Source organism: Acartia tonsa, chromosome 12, assembly GCF_053477335.1.
Source record: "Acartia tonsa isolate MP-2025a chromosome 12, ASM5347733v1, whole genome shotgun sequence".
Taxonomy (NCBI): Eukaryota; Metazoa; Arthropoda; class Copepoda; order Calanoida; family Acartiidae; genus Acartia; species Acartia tonsa.
In genome coordinates, this window is record NC_137271.1 from 31,625,640 (window position 1) to 31,640,833 (window position 15,194).

The following is a 15,194-nucleotide window of genomic DNA, read 5'->3' on the forward strand; positions in this document are numbered from 1 at the left end:
GTTTTGTCATGTGCAAATGTCCTTTTTAAGTTTTTTAAGTTCATTTTTATCAAAAATTGAACTTTTAAAACCTTCAAAAGTCAAAATTAAAAAAAAATTAATGGGGAAAAAACTATGTCGAGTTTTTCTTGATTTTGGGTCGGAGCCGGAGCTGCACCAAAATCAAACGGCTCTGAAACGCTGACATGAAGTGTAGCAGTTATATTCAAATTGCACAAAAATCTAATTAAGCTTGTTGATTTTAAATCTGTTTATTACAGAACTAGTTTAGATACATCATACAATTAATTTCAAACTTTAAACCGTAAAGAAAAAATGTGACTACTCTTTTTTGTCTTCTTTACGGTGTACTATCAAATTAAACAGCGGCGAGGAGGTCATTTGAATTAAAATTGCCGAATGTGTACACAGTTTACTAGGTATTTCCTCATCCTATCTCAATATTTACTAATAGCTAAAAAACTTCAACTTCCAGAAAAATAAAAATTTTAATGTATAAACAATTTATACATTATACATTCAAAATCTAACTTTTTCAAATTTTGATTTTTTAGGTTTGAAGCTATTTTAGCTAGTTGTTAATATTTCGAGAAAGGGTGAGGAAACACCGAGGAAACGGTGTACGCATTCGGCAATTCAAATTCAACTGACGGCGAGGAATATATTAAAGGAAGCCTGTAAGAAATACGCCAGTAAATTTAATATTAAAATTTCTTAAATGAATGTAAAAATTTAAAAAGTTTTTGTAATTTTTCAAAAAAGTCATTTTAAAACTTCTATAAACTTTTTGTTATTTAAACTGAAGGATTCAAATTAATGGTCTTTCGAGTTAAAGCAATTTTTCCTGCAGGCTTCCTTTAATCATTTATTAAATAAACATCAAACAATAGATATAATATATAATATAGATTACCCATATTGACCCCAAAAATCGTCAATCTGAAAAAGTAACTCCTCCAGCAGACAAAACACCTTAAAAATTTTCGAGTATATATTTTCTAGAAAGCTAACTTTATGCTGAGGAATTCAACTATTCCTAGCTAACACATCCTTACATGATAAGCGTTACCAGCATTAAAAACTAGCATTGGACAGAAATATTTAATCCGGAAACCCTGCTTCTCGGCACACCTTGTAAAATAGAACGCGGCATTCTGATAAATAAACGCGCATCAAAACAAATAATTTGTAAAAATTAATGATTTTTTTAGAAATTTACATGTTTTAACGCTAAAAAAGTAGCTGTAATTTATCAAAAGATGAAAATTAATATTTTTAAAATAAAAGATGCAGCTTTTAGTTTAAAATTATAATTATAGTAGAAAGATGTGAAAATCGTATAGAAATAATTTCCTATCAGTCTTTTGTTTTAATTATAATTAAGTTTTTAAGCTGAAGTATGATATCTATTTCTATAGGAATGTAATATTTAGTAATAAATTTAGATTTTGATTATTAATATATATATTGAGTACAGAAAATTTATGTTACATACCTATTATATTAAAAAACTTTTATTATATATATATAATTAAGAATAAGACATTCGGATCTACTGCAGTTCATGGTAAAATATTGCTGGTAACAAATATTGCCAAAAATCTATGAATTTTAAAGGCTGCTAGCTGCCAAACGGCTGAACTTACAGATCATGCCCGCACACTGTTTTAAGTGGCATAAGAAGGCCTACAAATAATCTGGAATAGCCTTAAATCAATAATGCATAATTATCTCGCAGTGCAGAGAAATGCGCGAAAAAGGCCTATTTTACGCGTTTTTTCTTGAGTGAAGCTTTCCCTGTGCATCATTGGATCTTGGCTATTCCATATTATTTGTAGGGCTTCTTATGCTGCTTAAAACGGTGTCTGATCTGTACGTTCAGCCGTTTGGCAGCTAGCAGCCTTGAAAATTCATAGATTTTTGGCAATATTCGTTACCAGCAATATTTTACCGTGAACTGCAGTAGATCCAGATATTCGACTTAATAGAGTTAAAATGGGTGAGAAAACCGGCCCCAGTTTAAATCCTTTGGAACAATTTGTTATTTTGTCTAAAACTGCTAAAGGTAATGGATTGTTTAAACCCTATTTATTTTAGAAATTTAAACATTCATTAACATAAAATTTCAGAACTAATATCAGTTACTTTCCTTTAATTCTTTTGTAGCATGACTGGTAGACCGACGTACCAATTATGTTGTAAGCTATATGCATAAGGAAAAAGGATAAGAGGATGAATACTCACCCCTTTTTCATGGTAAAATACTACTTCCCCATCCCTAAATTTAGAAGCAGACGAAAATCAAAAGCCGCCCAGGGCTTTTTGTAAGTCAATCATAAATAATAATGTGAATAAAAAGAAAAGCGATATTTAGCAAACAGCCGTGGGCGGTCAGAATCAGCTGAATGTTCATTATGAAAAAAATTTCCCCCTTTTTAGAAATAAAAGGATTCATCTTTCATGAACATTTTTTTTTAAATAAAAATAAAATTCTATGTAATTTTTAATTAAAACATTAAAACGAAAATATCTAATCTAATATTCTTGCCCTAAATATGGAAATAGTAAAAAGTAAAAAAATATTTTTTTAAATAATTTTTTATCCTCCCATTTGAAAAGTAGTGGAATAGCAATAAATTTTAGCGCGGCAACAGCGCTGAGTAGGCCTCTAGGCCCACTGCCTATTTTCGTCTTCTAGTTGCTTCGATTCCTCTCTTTTATTTTTTTCTCTATGGCTATATGCTAATTGAACGGGCATCTTCACCCCAAAAGAAATACGATTAATTTTGAATAGCAGGCGACTGTATACCGGAAAGACCTTTAGTGAATTATTGAGTAGGTTCGCTACTAAAACGACATTAAATTATGATTTTCTTCAGGTTTGGCTGCAGTAGAACTAGTTAAACAAGCACTTGCTGCGCAGGGAGTTTTTGTTTTTGGCGAACTGCTGGATATGCAAAATATTAAGGTAGGAGAAAAACAACACAAATTCTATACTCCTATTTTCTCAATATTTTGGGTTTTGACAGTTAAAAGGGGACTATCCATGAACAAGAGCAAGTGATTCTAAGCACCTTCCAGCGGTGATTCTAAATGTTTTTTTGTGAATATACTAGGGTTATATTTAATATCATTTTATCAGTTTAAAAAAACAAGTTTCGCCATGGTTTTATATGAAAAAAACTTTGAAATGATACCTGGGCATTTTTTGGCTATATATTATCATGTTTTGTTGAGTTCAAACTGCTGTGACACAAAAGTAAAATGTTAATTTAGAGAAAGGGATGGTAACTTGTAATATTGTAAACAGTTTTATTAGTGTACTTTCGTAATTTACAGCATTTGATTATGTTTTGGCATGTTATATTATTTGAACCTTTGAACTCAACAAGATATTTGATGATATTTCATCAAAATATGCTTAACATTTCAAAGTTTTAATCATAGAAAACCATGGTAAGTAAAACTTAATTTTTTTAGTTGGTTTAACTATATAAAACAAAAGCCTAGTATAATCACCAAAAAAAAAAAAACATTTAGTATCACTGCTGGAAGGTGCTTAGAATCACTTACTCTAGTTCGTTTATAGTCCCCTTTAGAGCACGTTCGATCTTTAACTTACCACATAGTAAGGACGGGATTCTCATTTGATTTTTAAGTGATCATCTAGAGAATCAGAGCATCATTCGTTGTTATGGGATGCGATACTCTAACACCCAAGGATATTAGGTTAAGTACCTTACATCAATGCAACTTTCGATCGTTAGTATTAGAAGGTATTTTTTGATAAAAAATATTAGGAAAAATTGCTAGGTAGGTATTACCTACCTATTAATTTCTTGATATGAGCTATTCCTAAATTCTTTATACAATTTGTTAATGTCTACAACCTCTAATAGGGAGAGTCATTATAACATATTGCTTTCGTAATGATTAATGCATTCATATATTTGTTTTTATTTTAGGATTTGGAATCAAATGAATCATCGGCTCCATACTTTCAATTATTAAAATTGTTTGCCTATGGTACTTATCAGGATCTTATTGCACAGCCTGCAGGAACACTTATTTTCCTGTTTATATAGCATTCCTTTTTAATTATGTAGAAAGTGACATGGAACTTAAAATTAGACTGATAATCAACACTTTATAACCACGTATATATATCTTGTACGTTGATTTGGAAACTTTGGGCACTTTTTATTGAATTTTAATAGGACGGTTTCAAACTAGTAATATTGCAACTTTTCCACTAGGTAATAATTTTAATCTAAAGGGAAAAATTTTGTAAGCATCTTTACAAATGTAAATCACTTGGTTCCAAACTAGTAGGTAATATCCAAGCTTTTCATCCCATAATTTTAATCTATAGAAGGAGTAATTTTGTTTATCATCATTTGGGATGTTTATCACCCATTGTCCTATCCTATGTCCTATGTTCCCTGTTTTAATGCTTTTGATTTGAAATTTTTTGTAATCTGGTATAAGAATACTTGTTTGTAATCTAAAGACATCAGGTGAATCTTTGACTTGGAGAATAAGTGTGACAACCGCAGGATCTTTACCAGAAGTTACGCCAGTTATGATACGCAAATTGCGTATGTTATCAGTTGTTACGCTTGCAGGAAAATAAACAATAATTTTTATAAATCAAATACAAATACATTTAAAGATTGTAAGAGCTAGGTGACATAAGAATAAAAATTAATAATCTTCCAAACTTTAGAGAATAATTTCTGAATATGGTAGCATTTCATTTTTTTGAGAGAATAGTTGGAGGAGGACAACATAAATTATTCCTTATCCCTGCATTCAATGGACCCTGGACAGTAATTTCGTGGAGAGAAAAAACATAATTTTTTACCAGAATAAAAATGTTTTAACTATTTATCTTTCTTTTCAATGATACTTACTAACTGAGTATTGATAGTCTGTTTTCTTTTTGTGTTTCAAATACTCATGTCTTTATAAGATGAGTCATTTCACTAAAAAGTTAACTAGGTATTCATTTGTTTATATACAGAAACAGAAAAGCTGATTCCATATGCCACATTACAAGAAAAACTTGGCCTGGAATCAATCAGAGAAGTTGAAGATCTCATTATCGAAGGAATAATAACATGTGCTGTTGAAATTAAGATCAAAACATAATATTTTAAAAAGATTATATAGAAGCAATAAGCAGCGTTGCGGAGCCGTTTGATTTTGGTGCGGCTCCGGCTCCGACCTAAAATCAAGAAAAACTCGACATATTTTTTTTCTTCCCACGTCTATTTTTTACTTTTGAAGGTTTTAAAAGTTAAATTTTTGATAAAAATGGACTTGAAAAACTTAAAAGGGGCATTTGCACATGACAAAACAGAGTTACCAAATTATAATTTATAAAAAATCTATTTATCTAGTCCGGAGCCGTTTTTAACGAAAATTACGGCTTCGGCTCCACTAAAATATGGCGGCTCCACGGCTCCCGGCTCCGGCTCCGCAACACTAAGCTGGATCTTTCAATCATTTCAATGGTGATCTAAACCACCCCGCGCCGCTGTGATTGGCTGAAATTTCGCGCGGGGTGGTTTAGATCACCATTGAAATGATTTAAAGATCCAGCTCAGGTAAATGTAATAAGCCACGTTTTTTGTTTCAATAATACTCTTATATCTAGAAAATTTAGATATATCACAACCCCTTAAAAAACTGCTTTAAGATTATATACATAGAATTAAAATCTGACTTTCCATAGATTAGATTAGACTTATTATTTTAATTAAAGAGTAACTTAGTTTCATAATGATTAGGTAGTCAACTTTTCATGATTCGGTTTTTAAAAATATTACAAATGACTTACAGTTTTTCATCAACACTAACTTGTTCTAACACTTGTATTTGTAATTTGTTCTGACAGGAATTTCGTGTGGAATAATGACTGGAAAATTGGACCAAAAGAATTCCTATTTTGAGGTGGACTTTGTCATTGGTCGGGATATTCAACCCTCAGATTATGCTGGAATTATAGGCATGCTTATAAGTCATTATTTATTTTTAAGAAGTAGAATTAGCAAGCTAGTAAATATTTTATTAATAAAGTGAAGTTCAATTAGTTTTGCGATAAAATTGGTCTTTTAAAAAAGGGTATCAAAAGTTTTCAAATTTATATAGGTAGGTAGTAAAGTTCTTCGGGGTGTCTATTCTGCACAAGATTCGTTTTTTTCCCCTGCTGCAAATTATTTTCCCCCTTTCAAATTTTTTTCCAGAAAGGAAGTTAAAATTGGAAAAGTATTTTCAGAACTCTTTGTTTTATTCATATAATCCCCCCTCCAGCATATTCTATTTTTTTTCACCAAGGATGAGAGAATAATAAAAAAAATTATTTTTTGATCTCTTAATTTTTACATTCCCCCCCTCCCCCAACCACATATTTTTTATTTTCCACCCCCCTCCCCCTTTTTAGCAGAGTCAAATTTGCAGAATATACACCTTGGAGTCTTTATAAAATGCTGACTAATGAATGTGTGGAATGGCAGGTGTGCTATCTGGCTGGTGCGAATCTTGTGATTCTATGCTCACATCTGTCGAGTCACAGATTGATAAACTCAACGAGGATAAGGTTAGTGCCACACATTTTTAAAAGCATTAATTTAGGCACGTTCGAATTGTCCTATCGTTTTAAAATTTTGCATGGTGATTCCTGTAGTAGTTAGGTACGATTTAGAAAGCGTTGCAACTCTATAATCACTACCAGAATGATCTTACGTCCATATCAAACATGTGAATCTTTCTACTTTTTTAACAAAAATTTTTTTGTGATCTAATCATCCGATTTAACTGATTTTTGGTATTTTGATTCCTGGGACAACAAAGTACAATATTATAAGCGAAGCAACTCTATCAAGTCCTGAAAATGTAACTATGTCCATAATCATTATCCTGAATCATCAGTATTTCAACTAATTTACTTACAATTTTGCTTGGACTCTTCTGACACTATACAAGTGTTAATAACCGTTTGTTCTACCGTTTCAATGTTTCGCTTCTATGGATGTTGTCATCCTTGTTATTTAAAAGTCCAGAACTATTAAATCTAAATCAACAGGAGGAATGGGAATTGATTAGCCTGTAAATTGTAGTCTATCTATCCAAAAGTTTTCTAACCACACAGTATTTTATTCGTTAGCTCAGAAACTTTGGGTACATTATTATAATATTTAAATTTTTGGTTCAAATATTTTATACGTTTTCTTTACTTTTTATTTTTATAATCTATCATATATTTTTTTATTTTAGGCTGCCAAAACTGCCCACAGAATTGAGCTAGAGAATACAATTTCAAACCTTAAAGCTAATCTAAAGGTAGGTATTTATATAGTCTGACTTACTAATAAACTTTTTTAGGGTAAAAATGTTCTCAAGTATTTTAAACAAAGCTACTGTTAAATTGGAGCAGAAATATCTTTACGTCCATTATAGATTTAGTCCTGTTTGAAGAAATATGGCGCCATTAGGGTTGGGCCGGATATCTGGCCAACGTTCGATATCCGGCATTGAAAATCAGCCGGATATCCGGTATCCGGCCGGATATCCGGTATCCGGCCGGATATCCGGCCAAACCAGATATCCGGCCCAACCCTTGACTCCATGAAAAGTAACACGTTTTTTGAAGGTTTTTTTTTTCATATTATCTTGAGCAAGCTACTCTTAAAAACCCAAAACCCAAAAAACAACATGCACTACTTTTTGCACATTAATAACGTTAGAAATCATCGAATTTTTGATATTACTTTAAGGTTAATTTGAAATTCAAGATTTCTGATAGGTAATTGCTTTTATGGTTGTTGTCATCCTTTTTTTTGTTTAGAATATGTCTGGAGCCGGAGGAGAGTGGGAGGATCCCGACTCAAGAATGGAATCTGATAGATCAGATCGCAAGGAAAATGCTTGAAAATAAGGATTAATCAATCTTCCCCCATTTATATCCACTACCGGCTTTGCCCCTAGCCTCTAGGGGCAAAGCCCCATGCTATAATTTTAAAAAAAATTACTTACCCAAATAAATAAATAAATAAAAATTTAGAGGTGCACCCACTGTTTTCGAACTTTTCGAGAAAAAAAAATTGAGGGGATTTTATTTTGTATTTGGGGGGGGGGGGGGGTTGAAGAAAATAGCCTAAACCCACTACAGGACCAGTGGATATATTCTCTGAAGAGTAGAATCCGATCCGTTCAGTGGTTATCGAGATCTTAAGGGACGGCCAGACATCATTCTACTCTGTATTATAGATATTATATTATACTTTGTCTCAAGAACTTTGGGTACTTTTATTAAATTTTGATTGTAGTGTCCAAACTTTTCAACCGATAATGTAGATCTACCTATAGAAGGTGTAATTTTGTTTATTATCATTGGGAATTTGTATCAATTTGTCGTCCATTGTCATATACCTAAAATTCATGTATTTTTTTTTTCAAAAAGCATTATTTCAAGTATCAATAAAAAAAATCCAGGACAAAAGAGGCGGCAAAATGAAAGGACGGGTGACCGGAAGCAGCACCACCGCTGCTGGTAGTGGTGCTTCCGGCTCTGGCGGCGCCAGCGGATCTACCAGCGGCGGAACATCTGCCGCCAATTCATCTAAGGCACAATAAAATTGAAGTGAAAGGAAAAACTTTCCCTCCCAAAATCTGAATCTTTGAAACTATTGTGATGTCTTTTATACCAATTTTTTTTTATACTTTAATTTAACTGTGAAGGCCGGTGGCGGCGGTGGATTCTGGTCCTCCAAATGAAACTGGTTTACCGGGGCAGATACAACACAAACAATTCTTATGGATTCTAATAATACAAATGAAAATATACTAAATGATGACTCAAATTGTCCTTCCCAAGGAAATTTAAGATAGCCTATATTAATTTTAATCTAAATACCTAGATACTTTACTTATCTAATCATAGTAATAAGTCTTAAGGTAATTCTTATAAGATTTTTTCATCATTATTTTGGTTAGGGAGGAATATTTCAGTTGAAGAAAAACTATATTTACCTCCATCGTTTCCGCGTGGCAAAAAAATATATTGGAAGTTTTTATTGCGTTAGGTAGGTATACAATTTAGCATTGTATTTGTCTAACGTGAAAGATGTTTACTATTTTTAAAGGGAAGTTATGTTTGATTTGACTTGCTTAAAAGTTAAAAGAAAAAATTAATTTTTCAATATGTAAGAGAAATATTCCTTCATTTTTTGGTCTATCAGTATCAGTATTAGATGTTAAAATCTTTAAGAAATCTTTATTTAAATGACATCACTTAGTCTTTGTGATAAATGGCTTGATTTAATTTACAGAATCATAAAAGGACACCTGCTATACATAGGAAATAATGATTAAGCTCCAGTTAATATCTGATGTTAAAATATTAATCTAATATATTAGGACGTGAAGCTCATATGATTCTTCATACCCTATTGGTGTATAACATCCACGTATAAAAGAATAAAAAAAAATATTATCTAATAAAGTAATCTTGATTAAACTAACAGATAAAACCTCCATCCAGTTGAATGAGCCAAGTTCCATTAATTTCTACACCCCATCACCATCTCCTTCTTCCAGTTCCTCAACTAGATCATTGTTGGGAGCTGTTTTATCATCAGTTATTTCTCCCTCAAATATGGCAGATGTCTCACACTCCCCAGGTAGACTTTACTTTTAAATTATAAATACCTAGATACTTAACATGTGTTGTTCATGATTTTAGGAAGGGAGGTGACTGTAATTAGCACTGGTATCACAGCTTTATATATAAATCATCTTATTAGTAGGCCCAAAAACTTTGGCTATTTTTATTGCATTATGATTAGTTGGTTCCGATTAGTTGTTCAAACTTTTTAACCATTATAATTATAATCTAATAATATTGAAATATTGTTTTACCATTATTAGGGAATGGGATGTATAACAATAAATAGTCCATTTTCTTATCTCTTCAGATAAACAGACAATTTTTTTGTAAAAAAAAACATATTGATCAGTTCAATTATCTGAACAGATTTTAAAAAAACAGCAGACATTTTCTATAACCGTTAATTTTTGGTCTGATTTTTATGTGCGGGATATTGATGTTAATACCTCCCTGAAAGATCAATTTGGTTGGCCTGTCTTCCCTTTTTAAAACTGCTTCAAGATCTACACCTACTTAGCAAAATTCTGTGTACTTTTGGTTTAAAAACATATATTAATTGACACAAAATCAAATATTGTAGACCCAAATAAAACTGTTTAGGTCCAAGCTCTTCAATGACTTCAAGAAGTTCTTCATGGCTCTCCCGGCCATGTAGTCGCAGAATTGAACCATCCACTTCTCAAACTAGTCTCAGAATTGAAGCTAAATCGCCATCAAATGAAATAAGTGATGTCGACAAAGATTCTAATTCTATTGTTGATGAAATGTCTAGTTCCATAACGTCAAACTCAATCAATGGCGAATCTTTGCTGTTATCAAATCCAGCCTCCCTTGCCCCCTCTATGAATACACCAACTATTTCCCCAATACCATCTATTCATCCAGCAAGCAACACACCAAAAGACGACATTTCTACCCCAATGGTGTGCGAGGAAGAGCAAAATCCTTCGACAATTGAGCCAGAATTGTGCAACATCTGTTTACCTGGACTTAAATAAGAAATAGTTTTATTTATATGAAGAAAAATCCGTGAATATTTTTGTTTTCCCCGATTTTCTCCTTTTGTCAATTTTTCTTTTTTATTATTTACATATTTATATTAAGTTTTATTGGCTAGGTAATTTTCATGAAAATTTGGGGTTTTTCATGTTATTTGTATCTGCTCTATGGTTTTAAAATAATTTGTGTTAATATTATTTCTAGAAAACATATGTTTATGTTGTTCTGAAAATGTTGTGATATACTAAAGTCAAATCAATCTTTTTTTTGTCTTGAAAAGTAATTTTCGCCTTATTTCCGGTCTTAATAACAAAATTTTAAATTAAGAATCTTTTAAATATAGTAATTTTTTTAGGTTTATAGTGTTTGAATTTTCATTTTGTAGTTTTTAATTCATTCAGTTTTATCTTTCTTCTCACAATATTTTATTTAAAGTCAAAATGAAAAACCAATCGATTATTTATAAGAAATAAAACTGGTGTTCTAGTTTGAAATTTATATCAATGTCTACAATTTAAAAGACTTTATATGGAAAATGTTTCATAGACTCTAACAAAATGACAGGAAAAACTAAAGAGTATTGGATTGAAAAGTTAGGACTGCAGCCACATCCAAAAGAGGAAAAAGGATTCTTTAGAGAAACATACAGGTTAGTCCCAGGGATCTAATGGCCGGGATAAGACAATGGCCGATAAATTGATGTACATCACCAATGATGACACACAAAATTACCCCTTCTGTAATTATAATTATAATAAGTGGTTGAAACGTTTGAACGCTCAACTTAATGAAACAACCAATCAAAATTCACTAAAGTCACTTAGTTTTTAATCCAACGAATAAGAGAACGTTATTATAAAACTTTGGGGACTAGTGTAATAAACAGTCCATTGTACCCTCACTCTCTCTGGGTTAGTCCAGTAGCTACACTTGCCATTTCTTAGATGATAAAAATAAAGTTGATGTGAAAAGTAACAGGATGTATGTACCTTAAGATCTCGCTATCCGCTGCACTGGACCCATATTGTTCTCCTTTAAAGTGAAGGTCCAGGAAAGGTTTAAGGTTTAAATATTGTACCATGTTGTCCTAGGAATCATTGTTTCATAAATCAGTGAAATACAAAATTTGAAATCAATAGGACTATTTTAACCTGACTAAACTAACGATAATAGCGATTTGTTACGTACAGGCGTTTAGACTCTTAATTATAGAAAAGCCTCGCTTTTGAAAATGACTCTTAATTTAGAGATGAATATACAGTGACAGGACGAACTGGGGAAGAAAGAGCCGCCTCAACTGTTATTTATTTTCTACATGATCATGATGTCCTCACAGAAAATACAACATTTTTCAAGGTATTTTATTTTCTCGTATTCATTCGAATTCGGTGGATAGGAACCGGTTCTCATCCATACGAAAAAACTATGTCTAGCATTGTATTAGAAACAGCTTTCTACGAATATAAAATGCTTTTAATCTTAAAATTGTATATTCTATATCCGCGGAAAGCTGTTTAACATACGATGCGAGAAATAATATTATTTTATTTCATTTCTTAATACCTAGCAGCATTTGCTAAGAAATTTTTGTTAAAACTAAATGACTGGATAGAAAAAAACATACTCTTTGCCAAATTGTTTAAAAATATTTTTTAATAAGATACATAAATCTCTATTTAACAAAAAAATCTATTTTAAAGGAAAGTGAAATAAATAAAATGTACATAGTACTTGCCTTGCTGATGATGATGATGATTGTAGCCACGTTTTCTCTTGTGTCAGGTTGTCATCAAGTCTTATACATATAAGGGGGGGGGGGGGTTAATGCAACTATCTCGTAATCAATGATTAAATGGCACTTAGAATTCGAATTTTGATCTGAAAATTTTCATGAGTAATCCTTGGTCTATTTTCCCTAAATCGAATAAAAAGTTGGAAAAAGTTTTTGAGCGACTAAAAGTATTATGTGGAGATAGGTTTTGTGACTAATTTGCTCTTAAGATTGCTAAAAAATGGCAAAACGGCTGAGCCGTTAGCCGTTACTTTTTGTTCGATTTAGGGAAAATAAACCTACCAAGGTTTATTCATGCAAAATTTCAGATGGAAATTCGAATTCTAAGTGCATTATCCCCCCCCCCCCCCTTTGCTCTTTATTCATAATCTTAGTGTTATAAGTATATGTTTACACTTTCTTCTATTGTTCCTACACTATGTTCCTATAAGCCCAATTAAGAGATTGAGAATCTAGATTTTCTACATTTATTATCTGAAAGAAATATGTATATATAATGCAATTTGCATAGGTAACTAATGAATATTTTACTAGGTGAAGCATACTGAAATGATACATCACTACCATGGTTCTCCTTTGACCTTATACTACATTGATGAAAAGGTGTTTTTCTCATTTATTATCAGTAGCGCATCTACTCTGTAAGCAATATTACTGTTAGTCTATCCTTACGTTCGTCTGTAAGGATTAAAACGCTCTTGCTTGTTTATGGATATTGTAAATACGAGATTGGGGGTGGGTAATGTGTCATCTTTCTATTCCTATCTCAATTACGATAATTCAGTATAATTTACTCACTTAGATCACTCGCAGGGGTGTATATGTTTCATTATCCCCCCCCCCCCTTTATTTTTTTTAATAGATATATAAATGAGGAATGGGGTGTGGGATCATCTATGATGGAAAATATACACCCCTTTTCTTTTGTTTAAGTTACCCAACTCTTATCTTCATCAACCATCCGTTTATAAATATACCACTTTTAGAACTGTTGCATGTAATTGGCTTAGTATAATTTTTTATATTTGTTAAATTATAAATGTTTATTGTTATTTAATTTAGGAAAGAAAACTTAATGTTGTCAAGTTAGGAGAAGAGGAATTTCATTTTCCATTTCCAAAAGGTATCCCAAAATTGTTTAAATTAGATTGGACGTACTTACATTTTAAGATTAGATTATAGAGATGCTTTGCTCTTTACATTATACCTAATCGTCATAGGTCAATATTAAAAAAATCAAAGATTTTTTGTTAATGATTGTAGTTATGCTATGTTTAATTAAATTGTTCCTAACTGTTACAGGAATCATATTGTCAAGTTTGAAATTAATAGGAAAATTCTATTATGCCTAAATTAATGATAAGAGCCATCCGTTACGGCTTCACTTTAAATTAATACAAAATGTCATATTTTTGTCATGGTGATAATGATAACAAAATGCACTTGTCGCGTAATTTACATGACTGATCAATTACACACAAGCATTTATTGTTTTTTTTAGATACCTGGTTTACACGAGTGTGTGAGGTGGATGGGGGCTACAGCCTTATTGGCTGCACTGTTAGTCCCGGATTTGATTTTAAGGTCAGTAGATTTGATTTGCCATTATTCTTTAGTTTAAAAATCTTATTTTGTAACTATTTTTAGTAGAAAATGATTTAAACATTAACTACAACTTCATTAAATTAAATGCTTTTTTTTAATATAAACTTTTTTTTAAGGATTTGGTGACTACACCCTTCAAAGAACTGAAAAGCTTATTCGATTCTTAGTACATTTAAGATGACACTTAGTCTAGATTAGTTCTTGTTTATTATCTAACATTATTAGTAGCGAAGCTTCTATATAATTCGAATGTCCTTCAGTCTGTAAGAAACGGAAACAACTTAACAAAGGTCATCCATTATACAACATTCTACTAAAAACATATAGATTTATTTTTTAAATATTCGTGATTTTCTCTTATTTAGTTTTTTTATGGCCTCCTAACATCTTTATAACTCACTTTGTCTGATTGTCATTCCATGATTTTTTGTGTGCTTCGCTATGTATGGATGTTGTCATTCTTGTTGAATTGTTTTTACCCAAATGATTTTATTTATACCTGTATTGTGATCTGTTTCATTATTTGATCTGTACAACTGTGATATATGTATATTAGATGTGATTATCTGTATATTTTTCTAATTTTTTTTACATTTTTATCTTTTTTGGAGGATTTTTCACCCAAAAATTGAAATATTTTTAATACTTAGGTAAACTTAGGTATTACATTTTCAATACATGTACAGTTATGGACTTACATTTCAAAAGATAAATTAAATTACACTGGTACCCAAAGTTTTATAAACACGATATCTTATTGGTTGAGTAAAAAGTTTTGGGTACTTATACTAAATATTGATTGTATGAATGAACATTCAGTGTCCAAGTTTTCTTCTAAAACATTTAATGTGTAGAAGGGGTAATTTTATTTATCAAACTATATTTTTAAACCTAGAAATATATTTTTAATTTTGCAGAAAATTGTCTCCTTAATGTTACTCAGGTCCCTGACTGCTTTGTAAAGATGTCAGGGACAGAGAAGGTGACCCTGAACGATGCCCTCAGCAATGTGGATGTTCTTGACGAACTTCCCTTGCCGGATGAACAGCCATGCATCGAGGTAAAACTTGATTCGTTTGGTTATACTGTTTTTAAAAACTAGTTTTGGACAGAGAAAGAGGGGGAAAT

General features: G+C 31.4%; 3 protein-coding genes across 3 annotated transcripts in view; all 3 read left to right on the plus strand.

The window, feature by feature from the left end:
• The first annotated feature begins 1,908 nt into the window (after positions 1 to 1,908).
• Positions 1,909 to 8,878, plus strand: CSN7 (COP9 signalosome subunit 7). The gene is made up of 11 exons (XM_080179273.1): positions 1,909 to 2,065; positions 2,880 to 2,968; positions 3,966 to 4,055; positions 4,553 to 4,622; positions 5,021 to 5,108; positions 5,898 to 6,010; positions 6,519 to 6,601; positions 7,279 to 7,344; positions 7,850 to 7,919; positions 8,495 to 8,628; positions 8,743 to 8,878. The coding sequence occupies exons 1-11, from the start codon at positions 1,996 to 1,998 to the stop codon at positions 8,776 to 8,778; spliced, it is 909 nt and encodes a 302-aa protein (XP_080035399.1). The 5' UTR covers positions 1,909 to 1,995; the 3' UTR covers positions 8,779 to 8,878.
• A 647-nt stretch (positions 8,879 to 9,525) lies between these two features.
• Positions 9,526 to 14,987, plus strand: LOC145333999 (uncharacterized). Its single transcript, XM_080179274.1, has 7 exons — positions 9,526 to 9,683; positions 10,271 to 11,318; positions 11,917 to 12,025; positions 12,996 to 13,064; positions 13,524 to 13,584; positions 13,963 to 14,045; positions 14,183 to 14,987. The coding sequence occupies exons 2-7, from the start codon at positions 11,227 to 11,229 to the stop codon at positions 14,231 to 14,233; spliced, it is 465 nt and encodes a 154-aa protein (XP_080035400.1). The 5' UTR covers positions 9,526 to 9,683; positions 10,271 to 11,226; the 3' UTR covers positions 14,234 to 14,987.
• The window catches only part of Cyfip (Cytoplasmic FMR1-interacting protein Sra-1), a 40,761-nt gene continuing 40,538 nt past the window's right edge, over positions 14,972 to 15,194 (plus strand). Inside the window, exon 1 of the mRNA XM_080179275.1 lies at positions 14,972 to 15,126. Within this exon, the coding sequence (XP_080035401.1) occupies positions 15,031 to 15,126 (96 nt within the window). The 5' untranslated portion in view covers positions 14,972 to 15,030. The remainder of the gene's footprint in view (positions 15,127 to 15,194) is intronic.

Coding starts and splice junctions, on each gene's coding strand:
- CSN7 (XM_080179273.1), top strand. CDS start 1,996: ATGGGTGAGAAAACCGGCCCCAGTTTAAATCCTTTGGAACAATTTGTT. Junction 2,066..2,879: donor TTTGTCTAAAACTGCTAAAG/GTAATGGATTGT, acceptor GATTTTCTTCAG/GTTTGGCTGCAGTAGAACTA. Junction 5,109..5,897: donor GTTGAAGATCTCATTATCGA/AGGAATAATAAC, acceptor ATTTGTTCTGAC/AGGAATTTCGTGTGGAATAA.
- LOC145333999 (XM_080179274.1), top strand. CDS start 11,227: ATGACAGGAAAAACTAAAGAGTATTGGATTGAAAAGTTAGGACTGCAG. Junction 11,319..11,916: donor TTCTTTAGAGAAACATACAG/GTTAGTCCCAGG, acceptor CTCTTAATTTAG/AGATGAATATACAGTGACAG. Junction 13,585..13,962: donor TCATTTTCCATTTCCAAAAG/GTATCCCAAAAT, acceptor TGTTTTTTTTAG/ATACCTGGTTTACACGAGTG.